This window comes from Zerene cesonia, chromosome 7 (genome assembly GCF_012273895.1).
Source record: "Zerene cesonia ecotype Mississippi chromosome 7, Zerene_cesonia_1.1, whole genome shotgun sequence".
In the NCBI taxonomy this organism is placed as follows: domain Eukaryota; kingdom Metazoa; phylum Arthropoda; class Insecta; order Lepidoptera; family Pieridae; genus Zerene; species Zerene cesonia.
In genome coordinates this window covers 4516766-4536699 of record NC_052108.1, presented here as the reverse complement: position 1 = coordinate 4536699, position 19934 = coordinate 4516766, and the positions used below count along the sequence as shown (strand labels likewise).

The following is a 19934-nucleotide window of genomic DNA, read 5'->3' as shown; positions in this document are numbered from 1 at the left end:
GGAAATGATGATAAACATATGTGTAGCAAAGATATGAACCAGATTCTCGTGTAGATATTATATATCTTCGAATCTGTAAAAATAATCAATCTATTAAGTAATAATGTCACACGTGGTTAAGAAATTATAAGAAAAGCGCGTTGTTGAGTTTTCGGTATTATTAACTAATACATAATTACTAACTTACTATATGATTGCGAATGATGTCTCATTCGCATTTTAGTTTATATTTATTTATATTATTTAAAGTCGTGCCTGATTAGTTTCAATACCAATTTCAGTTTGGTTAAATTGAAGATACTATTTAACATTGACATGACTTGGTATCATATAAATTTGTAGATATGAGGTAATGAATAACATGAAACTAATTAGGGATTTAGGTACTTCATTTCAAATATTAATTGAAGATGTATAAAACAGTTTTATAATAATAATTTGCAGACCACACTAGATCAATATATTACGATATGGTTTATGCAATTTGCTTTACATCGCACACGATAACGTACATCATTATCGCTTTTATATTGAAAAGATTAATTAAAAAGATAGTATTATTATACTACAGATTTGATTTTTTTAAAACGGCGTTAAGAAGATAAATAATAATTTTTCTTCCGTTCCGTTTTGTTCGTTCCGTTCTTGAACACATCATTTGTTATTATCTAGTATAGTATTGATGTTTTTGTGGTATTACCCTAGTATAATCATCACAGTTCAGAGATTAATTCATACTTACATGTGTTCATCGTCGTACTCGGAAAGCGAGCGACGCACGTACTCCAAGTTATTCACGATTGTGCATATCTCCTCTGTTGTTTTATTCTGTCCTGAAAGTTCGCTAAATTTATATTTAACTGCATAAAATGCAGGGGATAAAACTCTCGTTTGTAATGTTTATTAGCAAAACAGTTTACACATAAGGTAAAATCGAATTTCGCTATGATCAGTTTACGACACCGACAGTATGTGTAATGAAAACGTGGGTACTTTCATTTGGTACGTGAACTGTGGGTCAAATTGCGATCTATTTTACGACAAAGGTTTGAATGTATTTTTTTTATTTAGGTACCACATTTTTATCGGTAAGAAAAGCAGGTATATTCATTTCGTGACACCTAAAATGATGCAGAACCGAGACCAAAACTACGCATGTATTTTTTCATTTATGCTATTTTTTTTAATATTCTAGATAGGCATGTTTTCCGGGATGACATTTTGATGTATATTGTTATAAAATGATCCTTTTATTTAACGATTTTACTCTGTTAGTGTATATTTTGCATTGTTGATAGAATTTCTTCAAGTTAACAAGCGAGACGTAAACGGTGGGTGATCTCAGCGATATGCTCAGGCCATTTTTGTGTAAGGTTGCTGTTAGTCCAGTAGGGTTTCTATAGCGTAACCGGGCTTTTGTGCTAGGGCCACTGGAGATGAGCACTTAAAAGGCTTGTTGAAACACGCGTCAGGTAAGTAGGTAAAATGAGCGTAAATATGTCAGAGAAAACGACGCGGCTCGAGAGCTCGAGTCGTTAGTGCTCTGAGGCAAAATTATACGAATTATGAAGCGCTGAAATTTTCATATCAAATTAAACGAAGTGTATTAACTTAGCAGAACGTTATTTATATACTATGATATCATATTTTATAGCGGCATGCAATTAATGTTTATTATTTGTTAAGCAAATAACCATTTATTTTCTTAAGTATATAGTTTGTTGACTACTCGTACGGTAAATTGTTAAATTAAAATATTAGATGAATAATAATTACGCGTGTTAAATTATGATATGAATGTCTTATGTATTATTTTTAACCAGAACAGATAAATATACCACTAGAATAGTAGAATATAACAATATAGCATATTTTCACTGCTAAATTGTAAAACTTGGCAAATCACTGTGAATTAATTATTCATGGAGATAGAAAGACAGTCAAAGATTGACATCAAGCATGGGTTCTATTTCAAAACGAAAAGTATTGAGTAATTATTTAATTTATAAGCAGAATACTATTTTTTTTTTGTTTTATTTTCATAGTGTAAAAATTGTAAATTAGTAAAATTAAAATGTGTACCTACCATGGTTTTCATAATATCCCTGATCAGCAAGTGCCCCATGCACCAAGTCGGCATAATGTAAGGCTGTCGCACAGGCCGCTTCTAACAGTCTAACACTTCCTCCTATGGTTCCTTCTTCAGCTCCGCCTATTGCTCGCCATACAAGCCTCATATGGTACAGACTAGAAATATTTAACCGATAAATAAATGCAATTGAATGCTATTTTTAATAGGTATTATTTTAATACGAGTCTATTAGTTGCTTGAGAATTGATTTAGATACGAGATTCAAAAATCTAGGTTATCTTGTATATTCTTTTCATCTTAGACTTAGGTTAAAGTTAGGACTAATATGAGAACTTAGGTTTTCAAAAACACTGAACAAAAATTCTTCTAGCAATTTTAAATTCTATAAAAATGTGTAATATCGAGAGAGATAAAGCTTTCTTTTATATTCACGATGACTACGTTTTTTCGAACAGAGATTAAATGAAACGAGTGTTTATTTTATTTTTTTTTAATTTTCGGCTATTTGTCTTTTTGCGGCAGCACGGCCTAAGTTCATACCTATGTTAATGTAATAAATGTACAAATTTATGAATTATTAAAGTGAAAACTGTGAAGTGATCACTGTTTTTATTACTTCATTTTAATTATTTAAAAGCATAAAACATAAAACCACACAAAATGGTCTCGATATAATATTATGAAGATATAAAGCGGAATTTAATTCGAGAAGTAATAAAATAACACCGAACATCACAATGGGTTATTGAAGATATAAAAGTGCCTGATGGTTTATAAGTTATAAGGGGCGCGCACCTGCACCCGTTCAATATAATGTAGGGTTCACTAGCTGCTTGAAATTTGGATTTAAATTTGCTACAGATATATTCCCGTTTTAGAAATAGTATTTTATATTATAGTAATATATATCCAGATCTGACATCTTTGCAACCATAAAATTAGACGATTGAGAAAATAACTAAAGCTATAATTTATTTATGATATTTACATATCTAACAGTCGACATAAAAAATACAGTTACAGATACTAAACAATATAATCATTGACAATAGTTAGAAGCAAAAATATGTGTTACTTCAAAGTTGATTGTGTACAAAAAATTATATATATCTACACTTATGTCTCACTAAGGCAGTATACCAGTTTAATGTTAAAACCGGTGGAGGTACAGGCATCCCAAACTGGAGCATGCAAATACCTTTAAAACAAGCTTGCGCAAAAAAATGATTAAAACACATAAGCTACCTTCTGACAACTTAAAGTGATACTTGTTTCAATCGCACCTTTTTTTCATAATTAATTATATACCCATTTTAGTTAATTAAATTCGCACCCAGCAGAAATGATTGTACATAAATATCTACTAATCAACAATGTGTAAAAAGTTCAGATATGAATGTTTGTAGTCGGTACTTACCAAGCCACCGTATCGACTGAAGATGTGCTATGTTTTACGATATGTTCTCCGTCTACGGGCCGATCTAGCAATTATAAGAAATTATTAGTCACGTTTGAATAGTGTGTAGTCCCTATTATTTTTCTTACAATAAATTATCTTGCTATACAGAATTAAAAAAAAGGTTATATACAGACTACCACTCAGTAATTTTTGTCTGGTTATTGTTCCTTCTGTTCTTGAATAAAGTATATTTTAACCATTAAAACTTTAACGAAGTTGATTTTACCTAGCTACGTAATTATATAAATTTGTAGATAATTTGTATCAAAGATATCATTAAAACATTTCACGGCAATCTTTTATTTGTCCCACTAATAAAAGCTTTCGTGTTACGCTACCGTTTAGAATCCGATGCTTATCTAAATGGGTGCCCTATCGTGGGGTGTGAACTTTCCCCTTTTGCCCCCACAACAATTAGGTATGCCCTTTCATTTCGGAAAACACTTCTTTTTGTTCGTTATCCGCGCCGTAATTTTCTTCAAATATTCTTGCTTTTTTCCCTGTCTTTCGCATTTGTTTTTACTGGACGTTTACGATATTTTTTTTACTCTATGTCAGTGCACGAAATACATATATTATATATATGCATACTAATAAACACAAATGTGTTTATTAATATATGTATGTCATTTAATTCTGATGAATGATGTATGTGTTGCTTACTGTTTATTACTTATATTGAAGGAAAATTTAAACACGTGATTTGTAATTGACGTTTTCTGTTTCTTTCATAAATTAATTATTTTGGACTCTTATTAGCATGACACTTTAAATTTATACAAGACCTTAAAAATAGTTTGTTAGTTGCAACATTTAACATGAATCCGTGTATATATACTCACCAAGTTCAACAGCTGCTCGAACTCTTTGCAGCGCCATAGTTTTAGTGACCGCCAGCCATCGATCGATCAGCGGTTCGAACCATCTGACAGCACGTAATAACTTTGTCACACATGTGTACAATACGCTTTTAACAAAAGACCTTGACTTTTAAGTGTAAGTATAATACCAGCATTAGTGTAACAGTTGGAGGCTAATATTTTGCACGTGGGAGGAACGTGGATGAATGAATCATGAGATGCCTAATCAATTATTAACGTTCTTGTCAGGTTACATAAGATTATACCTAAAGATATGTTAATTAAAGAGATCGTTATTCTCATTGGATTTGTTTTATTTATCAGTATGAAAGTATGTAGAAATAATATATCTAATTAAGACAAGAAACTTGTAAACTTTATTGTATTATTAAAGTGAATGTTAGGTTAACGTTCACATTAATAATACAATAAAGTATTTAAATAAAACTAAACGTCCTAAGTTCTATTACAAATTTAACTTAGTCCTAGTTGAAAAATGCACAGGATTAGATGATTTAATTAAACAGGATTGCATCGGCTGAATAGACTTATGCAGGAAAGTGTGGTATGACTGAGCTGCAATGCGACTGATAAAAAATACCTACAAGAAGTGTTAAAACTAATCACAATAGAGATTTATTTCGCAGTACAATATTCTTTAATATTATGATAAAATCCGAAAGACTGGTGTGTACCAGTTCATACAATTAATACAATTCCTTTAATAACCTACAACATATGTATATTATTAAAGAATTAATTTTCGTAAAGAACAAAAGACATTGATCTATTTAAAAGGCTCGATAAATTCGGCAAAAGCACGGTTCTTAAGGAGATAAAACTCGTCGCATGGGAGGAGCGGGGCAGACTTAGTTTCAAATAGATATAAACTTGTTAACTTATTATTTTATTAGTAACTAATAAATATCGATCATAACTATTTGTTTAGAGTACCGCTGATATACCAATAATATTTGTATTAATAAAACAGGTCCATTAAAGGTATTGCCATGCAAGGGGGCCTGAACCACAATTCACTAAGCAAGGAAGTAAGCATGTAAACTTAATTTATAAAAATTTCTATGCATTATTTCAATAATGTCCTTATTTACTTATTGTACTAAGCTAACGAGGGGCTTTGATTTTATCAAATATTTTATACAAGTGGATACTCTAGACACAGTAAATCATGATGTGGCAACTACAATACACGTTTTTTGTTTACTCTTGTGTTATTTAAAAATAAGAACCGCTTGGACGTTGTTAAATGTCACTTGTTGCTAGCAACTGCAAATTTGCTCTTTAGTAGATATATTTTTATCAGCTGCACCGCACATTAAAAAGAACGTTAGCAGCAGCACTTAATGTTGTGTTGACATTTAATTAGTTCTTTTATTTACAGCAAGCCTGAAACAAACGGAGACAACCTAAGTTTTCGTATAACCTTGCCTGCGTAAATATCAACTTCCTGGTCAGCATTGCAGCCGGTTTTTGAAACGATACGCCCTTAAAAAATGTACTGTATAAATACGCAGACCGAGTCTAAGTCGGCATCAGTTGCTCCCAAACCGAACAACAATACATACCAAGATGTTCAAGTTCGTAGCTGCTTGTGCCTTCCTTGCCGTGGCTGTCGCCTCACCCGACTTGCTATTGAGCCCCCACGTAGCGTATACTGGAGTGGCTCCAGCAGTGACTACTTACAGTACAGCTAGCGGCTACATCAACCCAGCACCCGTCGTATACTCTTCACCTGTGGCTTACCCCAACTACGGCTACGCGCATCTCATTAAGAAGCGTTCTCCTGGATTCCTTGCTCCTGTGGCCACCTCGTACTCTAGTTTCGGCGCTCCCCTGGCGGGCACCTACTCCACTCCGTTTACCACATACGGCGCCGCCCCCATCGCCACCTACGGCACGCCGATCGTGCACTCCGCGCCTGTCTACTCCACCGCTCACTTGATCAAGAAGCGCTCCGCACCCCTTATTGCCGCGTCCGCCTCTTACATCGCCCCAACCTCCTACTCTACTCCATTAGTATCTACCTACTCTAGCTACCCTGGCTACACTAACTACCCGGCTGCTGCAGCTGTAGTCTCAACTCCTTACATCTCATCTGGACCCTTCGCTTACACTCAATTCATCAAGAAGTAAAGGAAGTGAACTCTTTCTAAATACATCTGGGCAATAAATGTTTTTTAACCAGCAACTTGAGCAAACGTGATACAATAAAATTAAAATGTGTACATAAAGTCTCTTTATAAAATCAATAAATGCGTTTGTAAATAAAATTTCTTTCTTTTATTTCTGCAACTTTATTAAATTGGTGCAATTTTTAATGCAAGAATAATTAAATTGAAGTGTATAAATAAGCGTCTATTATACAATGTCGATATTTTATAAAACTCTTGTTGGTCATCAAAATAACCTTTATTAAGTGCCATCAAAATAGGTTTTAGCTCTACCTTCAAAAACAAAAGCATAGCAGATTTGATACTCACTGGTAAGCTTCTAGAAGCTGCGGCGGCGGGTCGTGGGGCGCGTGCGGCGCGTGCGGCGCGTGCGCAAGAGGAGCGGGTGAGGCCGCCGTGCATAGCTCCCGCACTGCCGCCAGCACCTCGAACGGCAATGTCTTTGCTGACACCACGCTGCATACTAAAATACACCCGTACTAATTCACACCCTTTTACTTGAATTTATTGTGCGTGCAGAATATTGTTTCGTATTAATGCTGCGAAAGTGATAAATCTTTAAACTGTTCGACAATACGACCACACACAACACTTTAAAGTAAAATACTTTTCGGAATGTATTTATTTCTGTTAATGTCAAAGTTTGTTCTTTTTATTTTGATAACCATTGTGCTCAACATAATATACTCGTAGATCCTTAATAATTATATAACAAACAAAAAATTTATTTAATGTAAAGTTGGATGCTATTTAGGTGACAATATCAGAAAGAATTTTATTACAATAAAAGAGCAAATCAACTATTGCTAATACTTGATATTTAGTTAATATTCATTAAATAACAGGCCAACGTAAAATTGAGATAATGGAGAGCCCTATTTCATATTTTTATACACTTATTCACTACCAGTTTACTGATAAAATGTTTCCGTAAATGCATGTAATTACCCGCATTCCCGTGCTCATCGTAGCAATCCTCTTCGGCTACGCCACACCAACCTTCCGATATCCAGACCTCAACACATTGCTTTACATCTTCGGACACCTGTAGTCAAATGCTTCATTTAACTTAAAGCCGGCTCTCACTCATTTGCTTTCCTCCATATTTTGTGTGTTGGATTGGAATAATCTAAGCTTATTGAACTTTGAAGACTTGAAGTAATGTGTAAATGATGTATAATGATTTGAGTTAAGAATACCCGACGTATTATCCGGTACTCTTATATTGGAAAACATTAAAAAATGTACCAGAAATAGAACCAGATGGTATTTTGACATAAGATATTTCATTGTAATCTCTATATTTTATAAATGTAAAACAATACTGTTCAAATGAATATGTATTTAGGTTGGGGAAATGGTTTGGAAGAAACCGTTCCCGGTCTCGGTGCGCAGTCGTTTTTACATTATTTTGTTTTTATAGCTATCTTACGAAGCTTCACCGTCGTAAAAACTGTCTTAGATAAAAGATACACTAACTTTACTCAGCTACATAATCTGTTATAGTTCTCTTATAGAATTATTTATAAAGCTAAAGTTTATAGAAGTGACACTCTAGATCTGAGTATCATATGAGACTGTATAAGAAAGGTTTATATAATGTTTTCGACATTATTACATCATTATAAAAACAATCGAGCTATTGTCTCTGTAGCTGAAAGACTGGACAGCCCAACATTTCCGTTATTCCATAAAACGTATTAAGTGAATAATCATAAAAGCTATTTAACTGATTTACGGCTTTTAATGACATTCATTCATGGCTACAAGTATCGTGAGTAGCAACAGTATTATTATTTCGATAAGGAAAAATAATACAGCAAGCTATGTAATCATAGAACCTGACAAAAGATAAACCGTTACACTTGAAGGCAATTATTATTTGAAGGAATACGATTATAATCACGAAAACAAATCACCATTTTAAGATATTTGATAGCATTTTACTAGCTTAATATGAATAACACGTTCTAATTGATTTTCTTGTAATAAATTGTTTAGGTGCAGTATGTGAAGTTTGAAGTAAAAAGGAAAAAAAACATTCAAATGAAACCGTTTATGCTTGCATCAAGCATTTGTATGAATAATTTATATACGTAGGTACACTTTCCTACTGATGAAAATCAATTGTAGCAAACGGTGTTGATAGAAAACGAGATCATAGATTTTTTTATATGTAATTTAATATTTAAAAGCGTATCGTTTGGCGTATATTTGAATTGCTTTCCAATTATAACATTGAATAATAACATCAAATTGCTTTCCAATAAAAATACGGACGTGCAATTGCATTGCAAATACAGATAAAATAAATAAAGAATTTCATAGCTAGCATAAAGCTATACGTAGTGCCTAGTTCAAGCATGTATATTCGCACGACCGAAAGCTTCGTTTGTTGTTTATTATAGTCACTTTACTTTGCAAACTATCTATTTCGAATATAAAATTTACAGTTGAATATTCAAACGGCAGTGTTTTCCTTGTTAAATAAGCTTACGATGAAAGATATATTTATGAAAGATTTTTTTATTTTATTTTGAATAGATATCGCAATCCCCCAGGATAAGTGCTTTGTGTAATGGATTGCTTTTTCATAGCTATCAAGGGCTTCCAATTTCGATTTCCGCATAAATTGGCAATCTTTACGGTGATTGCGCAAAGGAATATTCATTTAACTCATTAAAATAATGAATATAATAAAACAAAATGCAGCTTTTAACATTTCCATAAATTACTTCAATATTTCGAACATTGTACAACTATATTAATGACGAGTATTTGTATGGCATTCAATTGTTTATGTTTCTATCGTTATAAAGTAACAAACTTACCATTTTATCAATCTGTGTAAAAACAACGTTGAAGTATGGGACGTTGTTAGTCCTATAAAAAAAAAAACATGCAATACATTATGTACCTAATGGTCTAAGTTATATAAAATTAAACAATGAAAAGTATATCTAAAAAGAGATAATTAAGAGAGAAATGCTGTGACAACGGATGCAACGGGTTGGCAAACTGAGTAAAATTCCACGAGTTTCCATTTAATAAAGGCCACTACAGCGCTGTATGAATCTCCGCAAAATTTAAACGCAACAGTTACGCCACTTTCAATACCTTATTAAAATAACATCTACATAAGTCAAACAGCTAATTACAGATACTTGTAATTTCATAAATTCCTGAAATAACTCTTCAGTGAATCGATTTAAATATGCATTTAACTACATCGAGGTGAACTTACGTTTCAAACAGGGGGTGGTAGTATGTAAGACCTTGCTGCAGATCAATTTGTACAAGTGTGATTAGGTTGACTAGATCCTCTCCCCGTTCCGATTCAGTATCTTGAGCGCACAAGGCTTCGTACCACTCCGCAGTTCCCTTTCGCAGTGATGCGACTATTTCACTCCTATATTATAAAACGAGTCATTTATACGTCGAAGAATTATTAATTTTATAATGTTATAAAAGTATCAGATCGCCAAGAGTTATAAGTATTCAATGGGATAAATAACATATCATGTTTACTTTGTTACTGTCGTAAGCGATTGTGTTTTACAGAGTATTGTGTTGTCCGAAAACTTTGCTAACAGATTACAACATGAACTGAACGTAGTCTCATTTCCAACCATTATATCAAAACATAATGTGTTAACCACAATTATGTTGTAGTTACTCACAGGGCCACTCAGGGTACGAAGAGTTTTAAATCTATTTATATCCCCAGACCGCAACCCTGGCCGTTATTGTATCGACGCCATTAGGATCAGTGGGTACGCGTCGAGAGTTGCGATACTCTCTGCCATCCAATAAACTGGTCCAATACATTAGTTTCCGTAATGATTTTTCTTCTGCTTTTAACGAGCTTATGCCCACAGCTTTAAATTCGGAGTAATTTTGTAGGTGTTATTTTACATATAAAACTTTCTCTTAAATCACTTCATCTATTAAAACAATCCCTCATCTAAATCCATTGCGTAGTTTTAAAGATTTAAGCATACATACGCGGGTAACGACTTTGCTTTATAGTATGTAGTGATATGCTGGCGCGAGCTTATTTATATTAATATAAAGGAAAATATAATACGGATTTGAATTTATTGTAAATCGTATTGATTTATATGTATCAGAATATTTGAAAATTTTAAACACACATATATTTTTAATATCTTGTCATGTATCTAGGTGCTCTGTTATCTTTGACATGTAACAAGTACTAAATATATCTAAAAGACGTTCTTAGAAGAGATAGAAAAAGGCTAAGGAGAGGTTGAGAAAGTATGTATATATGCTAGAGAAAGAACGAGATAAATAATCTAATCCAAGGAAAACTCTCTGCGAGTTAACTTCGATACCGGAATAAGTATCAATTTAGATATACTTGTACCTTTGAATCCGATTAATTGCAGTATGATGGATTCGTCTCGTCTTTCCTTAATTATTAATTGTAGTTTTAAGGGTTTCTGATGAGGATAATATTTATCTACTACACACAATTTCTCTGTATAACGTACAGCTTACGAATATTATATCGCTAATATAATAAAACGCCAGAGTTTATTTGTTTGGTTGAATGTGCTTAGCTAAAGAACTACTGCTTAAAATAAAAATAATTATTTTTGTATTGGATAGTCCATTTATCGAGGAAACCAAGAGGAGGAATTATAAAAATAGGAAACATATACCTAACGTAAAACTCCAGCCGCGGGGCACAGCTAGTTAATTATACAATATATTTATTAACTTTAATAAATATCTTACCGCATTTCCTTGCTAAACGGACAGCACCTCCAGAAAGCCTTCATCTGGGACAGTTGATTTAAACATCGGAGAAGATATTCCAACCTATAAAACGAATAAAATAACACATGCTATCAACTATGAACCTTCTTGTATAGTATCTGAGAACGTCAGTGAAAAAAGGTAAAATCGAAGTAAATTATGCTTCGAGCGAGGTACACCAAAACAAAGAAATAATATTTAAATTTATTTCATAAACCAATCAAAAATATTACTTGTTCAAGCTGAGGTGATGAAGGACTGGGTACAAGTCCCTATGGAGTCTCAATTGGTGCAGAGCTCGCTCCACAAACTCGCCGAAGCAGTCGGCGAGCCAGCGCTCCTCGTCGCGTGAGGCACATGCGCCCGCGTCGCCACTACCGCCCCCCACTAGAGCCTCGCTCGCACACCAGGCTCGCTCTAGCTCATTAAGCAGTTTGAACATGTACCTGAGTGACAACATTGCAAATTATTATAACTGAATTCCATTCAGTACATCATCAAATTATTCCATAAATAGCAGCATCCTCCAGCTTCACTCGTTGTACTAGGGTAGATAAAATTGTTCTATTCCAGACTAAGATGATTGTAACATGAAGTATTTACCGTTACACTTGGTCAAGGATATGTTTGAAACATTGAAATATTTTTACCTCAGTAATTATATGCAATGTGTGGAAATTACATATACAGAATGGTTAAAACACAACATCATCATAATTAATAGGTGTATCACAAGTGAGTATTCTCGGACCTCTTATAATATTATATATTAATCACTTCTGTACGTAACTTAGTTGCGGACGACCTATCAACAACAATCCCAAATACAAACACTCTAATAAACAGATGACATTAAATAATTTGAATAAAAACATAAATTAAAACAAAATCATTTATTTTAGAAATTACGTCAATCAACCGAGACAACATTAAATATTTCCTGAAGAAATTAAGATAGATCAAGTAGGTGTGACGGTATTCCTAGGAATTATTTTTGACGCTCATTGGCAGAGCCACGCAAGGATCGTGAGTTCACGCATTAATATATGGCCTAATTTTATAGGGTAACTTCACTGATATAAATAAGGGTCTTATAGGCCAAAAAAATGTATATGCGCTTTGTGAGATGTTGGGTTATTAAAAGCTTTACCCCTTTTAAAAACATAACTTTTAAAATCTTGCTTCACAAGAGAAATTCTTCTTCAAATTATGGTTTTCGTCAAGAATTATTCACATTGCTTCTTAAAAAGAAATCAACAAAAAACAGATAAGGTAGGTGGAAAAAAACAAAGTAATAAAAACAAAAACAATAGACAAAAGTTATATAAAAGCATATTTTAAAAACACATACACAAAAATACCACTACAATCTTTTTAAATGGAAATAAATCGCCAAATGTTGCCAAGTGTAAAACTCCAGAACAACGCGACCAATTCACCATTTTTTAACGTTTTTGTTAAGGCGCATTGAAAGCTCTTATGCAGAGAATCTAACCGGGACTGACCGCTAGTATGCATCACATCACATCACACTAACATTATCACACTAACACAATCACTATATAGTATAAAACAAAGTCACTTTCTCCGTCTCTATGTCCCTATGTATGATATGAAGAGTGATTTCAGAGGAAGGTTTATATGTATAATAACATCTATTAAACTACTCCGAATTTAACGCGTGCGAAGCCGCGGGCAAAAGCTAGTAATATCATAAATGTGAAAATTTGGTTTTTTGGATATTTGTCCGTCAATAACGCTGAAACTATTGAACGGAATTGATGAAATTTGAGATATAAACAGGTTATGAGCCGAATTGGGTGATAGGATACTTTTTATCCCGATTAAATGTTCCTTTGGAATAAAACAAGAATAGACAACCACCAAATCATTTGTAAAAGTCCTAATTTCACGCGGGTTAAGCCGCGAGCGGATGCTAGTATAAAATAAATATAAAAAATAAAATTACACAAATAGATATAAATAACCATACATAAATATTGTAATATTATACGTACTGTATATCTATATATATCATTGTGGAAGTTGAGCACGCTTAGGTACTACACTACATAGAAAATTGTAGGTAAAAAGTAGCATGTAAATGTAATTGTGATTCGTACAGTGAATTATGGAGATGGATGCCCGCACAATATCCCTTACTCTTCCAAGTCCTTTCTTTTATTCCCCACATAAATATATCCCATCTTATCTTTAAAAGACTATAATCCATTTGCGATTATCCATTTAAGAAGCGTAAGACAAATTGTCTAACTGCTTTATAAATTTCATGGGCGGTGGGAGCGCTTACCATCAGGTGACCCACCGCTAAAAATATCGCATCTATTAAATCGAACTCGTCGAATATGAAAACGTACCGTAAGTCTATCCACCGAACAAAGGGTAGTTTTAGTATGGGAATAATAGTTAACAACATCACAAGTTTAAGTCAGTTATGGTCCCGTAATTACTTACACCTGGAGAGAAACTTCGAAACTCCAGATTTATATCAAAGTCAACATAACTTTGTTGACTGCGTCAATATATGGATGTTTTATAACAAACCATATGGTAATATATGGTGAAACATATATATGTATATATATTATAACAATCTTTATAGAAGATTATTTGTTATAAAGATAACTAGCTGTGACCCGCGGTTGAAACCGCGTAAGTCCGTATCCCGTAGGAATATCGGTATAAAAAGTGCCTATGTGTTATTTCAGTTGTCCAGCTATCTACGAAGCAAAATAGTATTATTATTCACTAATAGATGTCAGGAAAAAAAAACACGAATATGACATTTTCTAAAAAAGATTCCTAGCTAGATCGATTTATCGCCCCCGAAACCCCCTATATACTAAATTCATGAAAATCGTTGGAGCCGATTCCGAGATTCCAATTATATATATATATACAAGAATTGCTCGTTTAAAGGTATAAGATAAGGAATCCACTAGAATTAGCTTTCTGTACAAAAGTAAAAAACTACACCGTAACTTAATTACGTGCGCTGTGAATATTTTTTTTTTCAAAGGGTCGTGTCTAATGGAGCGCTCTATACCCACGTGTATGTAAAGCCACGGCAACCATTTACCTTTACTGAGGTTTTAATAGCGCGTCAAAAACAGATGCAACGTTCCTTTACGTGTTCCGTTCGATTAATTACTCCCAGGAAATTGTATTGCAGATGACTTTACGTCACCAGTAATGCAATCTACGAGAACAAAGTTACTCTATCGGACGTGCATTTATTCTCCTGATTCAATTAATGGATATTCAGATCGACCTTTAATTAATCATTTTACCTCGAGGCGAGCTGTTGAAATTGTATGAAGTTTGTTATAAACATATTGCTTCCTGATATATAAAATTGTGCGGATTAAAATCCGTGAATGTAGTTTGGTGTCGGTCAATATGAATACAATTTTTAATTAATTTCATAATAAAGATTTAAACGTTTAACAATTTTGTTCAATAGTTGTAACAGTATCGGAAAAATACTACATAATATTAATGCCCAATATCTACCAATTAATTCAGGAAATTATTAGGCGTTTACTAGACTATTTTAGATGCCGTTAGGCGTATTATATACTATGTACCTATTATATAGTATGTACCTAACCGTTTAATTCGTAATTAGGTTTTATTGGGCCGTTAAATACAAAAGTTTTCATATGTTGAAATAAATAAAATATACGTATGAGCAAAATATCATGAATAGAATAAGCAGGACACAACGCAAAAAAAAACAATAAAAAATAACTTATTATCGAATAGGCTCAATACAATTCTTACTTTGGATCCAATGGCGCCTCGCTGTTTAGTCGGCAAGCAGCGGCAAATCGTGCGATAGCAGCTTGCAGCGAGCTCAAGTCGCCTTGCACGGCGTGTTGATGCAGCAAGGTTTGAGCTGCGCCGCATAGGTCACCCTCCCAAGTGTGACTGTCGCTTTCAGCACCCTCATTTGTAACGTTAGAAGCTGTCTCCACCTCATGCGCTAGAAGGACACCAAAGAGGCGTTCGTGTTGGCGTACCTTAGACGATAAATTATTTTAATTAGTGTTTAATACAAAGAAACAAGAACAAGAAAACTTCATAATAATATGTAGTAAGAATTAGTAGCAATGGATAGGCTACATCTCTATTTTGTATAGACTTAAGATCACAGGAATACCCAGAGGCTAAAATTTTCCACGAATAGAATTTGCATCAGCATCAGTCATCCAGATTAAAAAGTAGCTAGATATGAATTTAGAATGTAACAATAGGCCCACATCCTTCCCCTTACCCTTCTCAGTCCTTTCCTTTATTCCTCTCTCTATTCCTTGAATTTGAAGTCGGCAATCCATTTGTAGAGGCTTAAGGTCTGCAATCGATATGCCTCACCAAATGTTCATGGTTCATGGCACTTACCATCAGCGCTTATTACCAGCAATGGATGCCAAAGATGACATAAAAAATATAACGTATTTGGCGTTTTATTTCAATCACATGGATTTGATGTTTTCCATTACTCTAAATTTCTGCGTCATTAAAAATCTCAACCTACGATTATTATACTATATATTATTTTGTAATATTATAGCATATCGTAAATCACATTAGATATATTATCTTTAGGGCACCTAGGCAATTGTATAACAACGAATATAGTATTATGCAATTGCTAATACTCGTAGTAATATGAATTTCAGACTATTTACACGAAGCAAATATAGTAATGGTTTGATCTTCGGTTCATATGTAAAGTGGATATGAATATTCCAGGAATATGATATTGGGTATCAACTACAACATCGTCGGGAAATTTGATGCAAAGGTAGATATGCAGATAAAACAACTGCGATGCAAATCGACTCTATGGACTACAATTTCAAATAAAGTGCATGTATATAATAATAAGGCAAAAGCAGTGGTACTTAGCAAGCTGCCTTTGTACTACTCTTGTTTAATAAATTATTTTTGTCGATTCTATCTATTCTATAAGAGTGTTTTTATTTTATTTTTTTACTATACATATTTTGTATATCTGGCCCTTCATTTCGAACTATGTTATAGAACTAGTGCAAGATAATTGGAACACATTTTCTTCTATTCACCACAATGTGAATGAATGAGAAATGAGTCTACTACACTTAGGGTAAATCATTGTGAATCATCGCACCTGTTCCTGTGCAAACCTAGACAGCAATTATGCGTTAAATTATACTAGCACGCCATTCGCGACCCATCGATAGGGTTTACAACGAGTTACTTTCTTCTTTAACAAAGAAAAGATCGATGAAAATATACTGCAAGAATTATAATTATTTATTTGCAGATCATGAGTGATGTGGAAGCTTTTTTTAGGATATGGTTTGCCTAGGCAGCCATAACAAACACTAAAGAAGTTATTATAGTAAAATTACAATAAAGTGCAACAAATAATCACACTCAAATCAAGTAGATAATAGCATCATTAAAACATTTTAAGAAGATATAAGTGGATTACCTAAATGCTGAAAAAGAAACTGGAACGTGAAAACTTTTGAAGCGTAAAAGAGCCGGTCCCATTGAATGTAAAGTGAATAAAGTACCTCAGGGGAATGAATTGGATTTATCGTGTAATCGCAATTCTGCTTCACTCGCTGGCTCACTTATTACGCGAGGCCGAAGATGTTCATTCAGCTGATATGTTATACTGGGTGTAACAGTCAAGATGCCATGTTGTTTTGTCGATATAAATACGGGCATAAGGTTACGCATGATGAGAGGCATCTCTGCGGAGGTCAACATTGTAACATTAAAACCGAAGCTGAATCTTTTGTGAAAAATGAATATTTGGTTAATTTATTATTATTTTTATATAAACTTTGAGGTAATGCTAAAAAAGTGCAAATACAACAGTTGTAGATCTTTGAGTTACACTAATCTTTCATTCAACTTTTTCCGTAGCACTCGTAGTTTTACCGGAAATCTAGTAAAAGTTTATTACGCAAAACCTCAGCCACTCAAACTTCGCGACTTTGGATCGTACTTAAATTATTTTTCCTTTAATTTTTGTTTTATTCTGTTCCATTTCCAATGGGTTTTCTCTCCTGCTACATTTTTTTATTTTATTGAAATTTTCCATCACGTTTATTATCAGGACTAGTAATTATAAAAATAACGACGTCATATACACGAAAAATAAATAGCACGAGAAAGGACAGAGGGTTAAGAAAGGAATATCACGAATGTGATGTTGGTATTTGAAATGAAAAATTTAATTATGTCGCGATGTGCACTTACAAAGCAATAAGCTTCACTTAACAACGTAATTAAACCGGGTATGTGCTCAATAACATTAGGTTATGGTGGTTCAGCGGCATATTGGCAATCTGCTAAACTACTGCGTAAAAGTTTTATAGGCTTTTCGCTAAAAGCTATTAAACTGTATGATTGTTTGTTATGTGTTGTCAATAGTAAATGTCTTTAGCTATTAACCCTATACATATATCCTTATACAATCACTCAATAACTATAAAAATCAGCACAATTATGGAACTGATATTTACCGATCAAAAATATTTCTTGTTTAAAATAAATCCTTCAACATTAAAGTTTTTGATTTTCCATTTCGAAACACTTTTATGCGGTTTCTGATAGGTAGAGATGGGAAAACTGACCGAACTATCCGTAGTTTTTATACGTTTTTGTGTTCGCTGTTTCGATTTGTTTCCCTTTCAGATTCGGGTTTCGTTATTAAAGATTCTCGACAGGTAATTTACATATCTAGCGAAATAGTATTTTTAATAAAGATATAAAATTCAATTTGAAGTTATTTCGCGATGGATGTATGTATGTAATGTTAAACTCATTGTCTTATACTTATTTATACATTGAAATTTTAAAAAATTTACATAATTAATCTAAATAGTAATGTCATACTTTAATGCGTCACAATGTTTTTCGTCAAAAATATACAAGTCATCTATATTAGGTAAAATCCATACAAGAATCTATTACTAAATTCTATATTTAGATAACAAAACAATTCACAAAATTCTACATAAACATGGATCTTATACCTTCCCCCGACTTACCTCAACAATGTTCTATTATATGTATTTCTAATCATTTTAAATTTTATTTTTATTTCGCAGTGGGTTAACTAGCTAGTTAGGGTTCATCTTATGGTAAGCGATGACCACCGCTCATGAAAATTTGCAAAGGTTAGGAGCTAGGAGGGATAAGTTCCGTTCATTTAAAATTAGTCTAAATTTTACTCACTTGCTGCCAATTGTCGTCATCATGTCTTCCGGCTTCACGAGCAGATAGCCAGAGTCGGAGTCGAATCCGGCCTTGCACGGATGAGCGCTGTGAGCGGGCATCTAGCTTGTACCACGCCTCCACTCCAGTAGACGGGATTTCTCGTAGCGGAATGTTGACACATCCTATAAAATATCGCTTTTATATTTTTGTTAAAAACAAATTAATATTGTAAAATAGTGATGCACTTGATTTTTAACTACTTTCACGACAACGGGATGATTCTACTTTCGCTAAGGTCTGATTCCCATGAGAATTCAACTACACGGAAGAAACCGCAGTCAGAAGGATAGTTAGATTTTTTTTTGTGTTCGAGCTTGCCCAGCAAAACCTTTGCTGTCGAAACACGCTAAAATAATTTCCTTTTCTAAGCGAATTTCAAATGCAACCACCGCTTTCCCTGTTAAATAAATATTAGATCGTCCCTCTACCAATTCTGTCATATCCAATTTTCGTACACGCCGCGAACGTGTTCAAAAATTTGATCCTCGTCACGAAAAAAATATCAGCATCACATTTTGTGTTAGAACTAATACGTATATTTAATATTTTAAACACTGGAGGGAAATATTGTCAATATTACTAAATATATTAGCGCAACCTGTACCGACCTACATACATTCTTTATATCATAAATACTGCAACGTCAAGTTATCTGGTACAACTGGAAAATATTGTTTGTTATAATGAGGCAAACAAAACGTATGGTACGTTAATTAACAAAGTGAATAACTATAAATAGACGAAGATAATAACAAACGAGGTCTATTATATTTTGCCTGTTGGCATACAGCAAATTTTACGAAAACCGTTGAATAGCAAAATACACGCATAATATGTCAATATTACTATCCACACAATATTGTTTATTACTGTTAGGAGGCTGATTACTTTGTCGTGTTGTGATGTATGATGAAAAATTATTTATATTTATCATATCCTAGTTTTCCGCTCCATCCCTTCCAAAATAGATTCTCTCGCGTAGTTCCCGTGGGATTTTCAAGATAAAATCTATCCTAGGTTCATTCTCGGCTCTAAGACTATCTTTGTAACAAATTTCATCCTAATCGATTCCATTGTTTAGGCGTGAAGAGAAAGAGCTACTTTTACATTATTTTAAAATATTAGTAAGGATTGCGTGATATTATAAACACTGAATATACATAAAAACCAATAAACTGTAAAATTGAAACAGTTGTATCTAAATATTTTTTTTTTAATATTAATATAATCTTATTAGGTCTGTAATC

At 33.3% G+C, this 19934-nt stretch overlaps 2 protein-coding genes across 2 annotated transcripts in view; one reads left to right on the top strand and one right to left on the bottom strand.

The window, feature by feature from the left end:
• The window catches only part of LOC119840721 (BAI1-associated protein 3), a 49282-nt gene that overhangs the window by 7871 nt on the left and 21477 nt on the right, over positions 1-19934 (bottom strand). The window contains exons 7-18 of the mRNA XM_038367434.1: positions 18646-18809; positions 15190-15428; positions 11619-11831; positions 11365-11448; positions 9848-10012; positions 9435-9486; positions 7552-7648; positions 6913-7066; positions 4394-4476; positions 3510-3573; positions 2087-2247; positions 743-833 (exon numbers count right to left, since the gene is read on the bottom strand). Of these exons, the coding sequence (XP_038223362.1) occupies positions 743-833; positions 2087-2247; positions 3510-3573; positions 4394-4476; positions 6913-7066; positions 7552-7648; positions 9435-9486; positions 9848-10012; positions 11365-11448; positions 11619-11831; positions 15190-15428; positions 18646-18809 (1567 nt within the window). The remainder of the gene's footprint in view (positions 1-742; positions 834-2086; positions 2248-3509; positions 3574-4393; positions 4477-6912; positions 7067-7551; positions 7649-9434; positions 9487-9847; positions 10013-11364; positions 11449-11618; positions 11832-15189; positions 15429-18645; positions 18810-19934) is intronic.
• LOC119840719 lies at positions 5935-6702 on the top strand. Its single transcript, XM_038367433.1, has one exon. It carries the CDS (start codon positions 6002-6004, stop codon positions 6563-6565), a length of 564 nt encoding a protein of 187 aa, XP_038223361.1. The 5' UTR covers positions 5935-6001; the 3' UTR covers positions 6566-6702.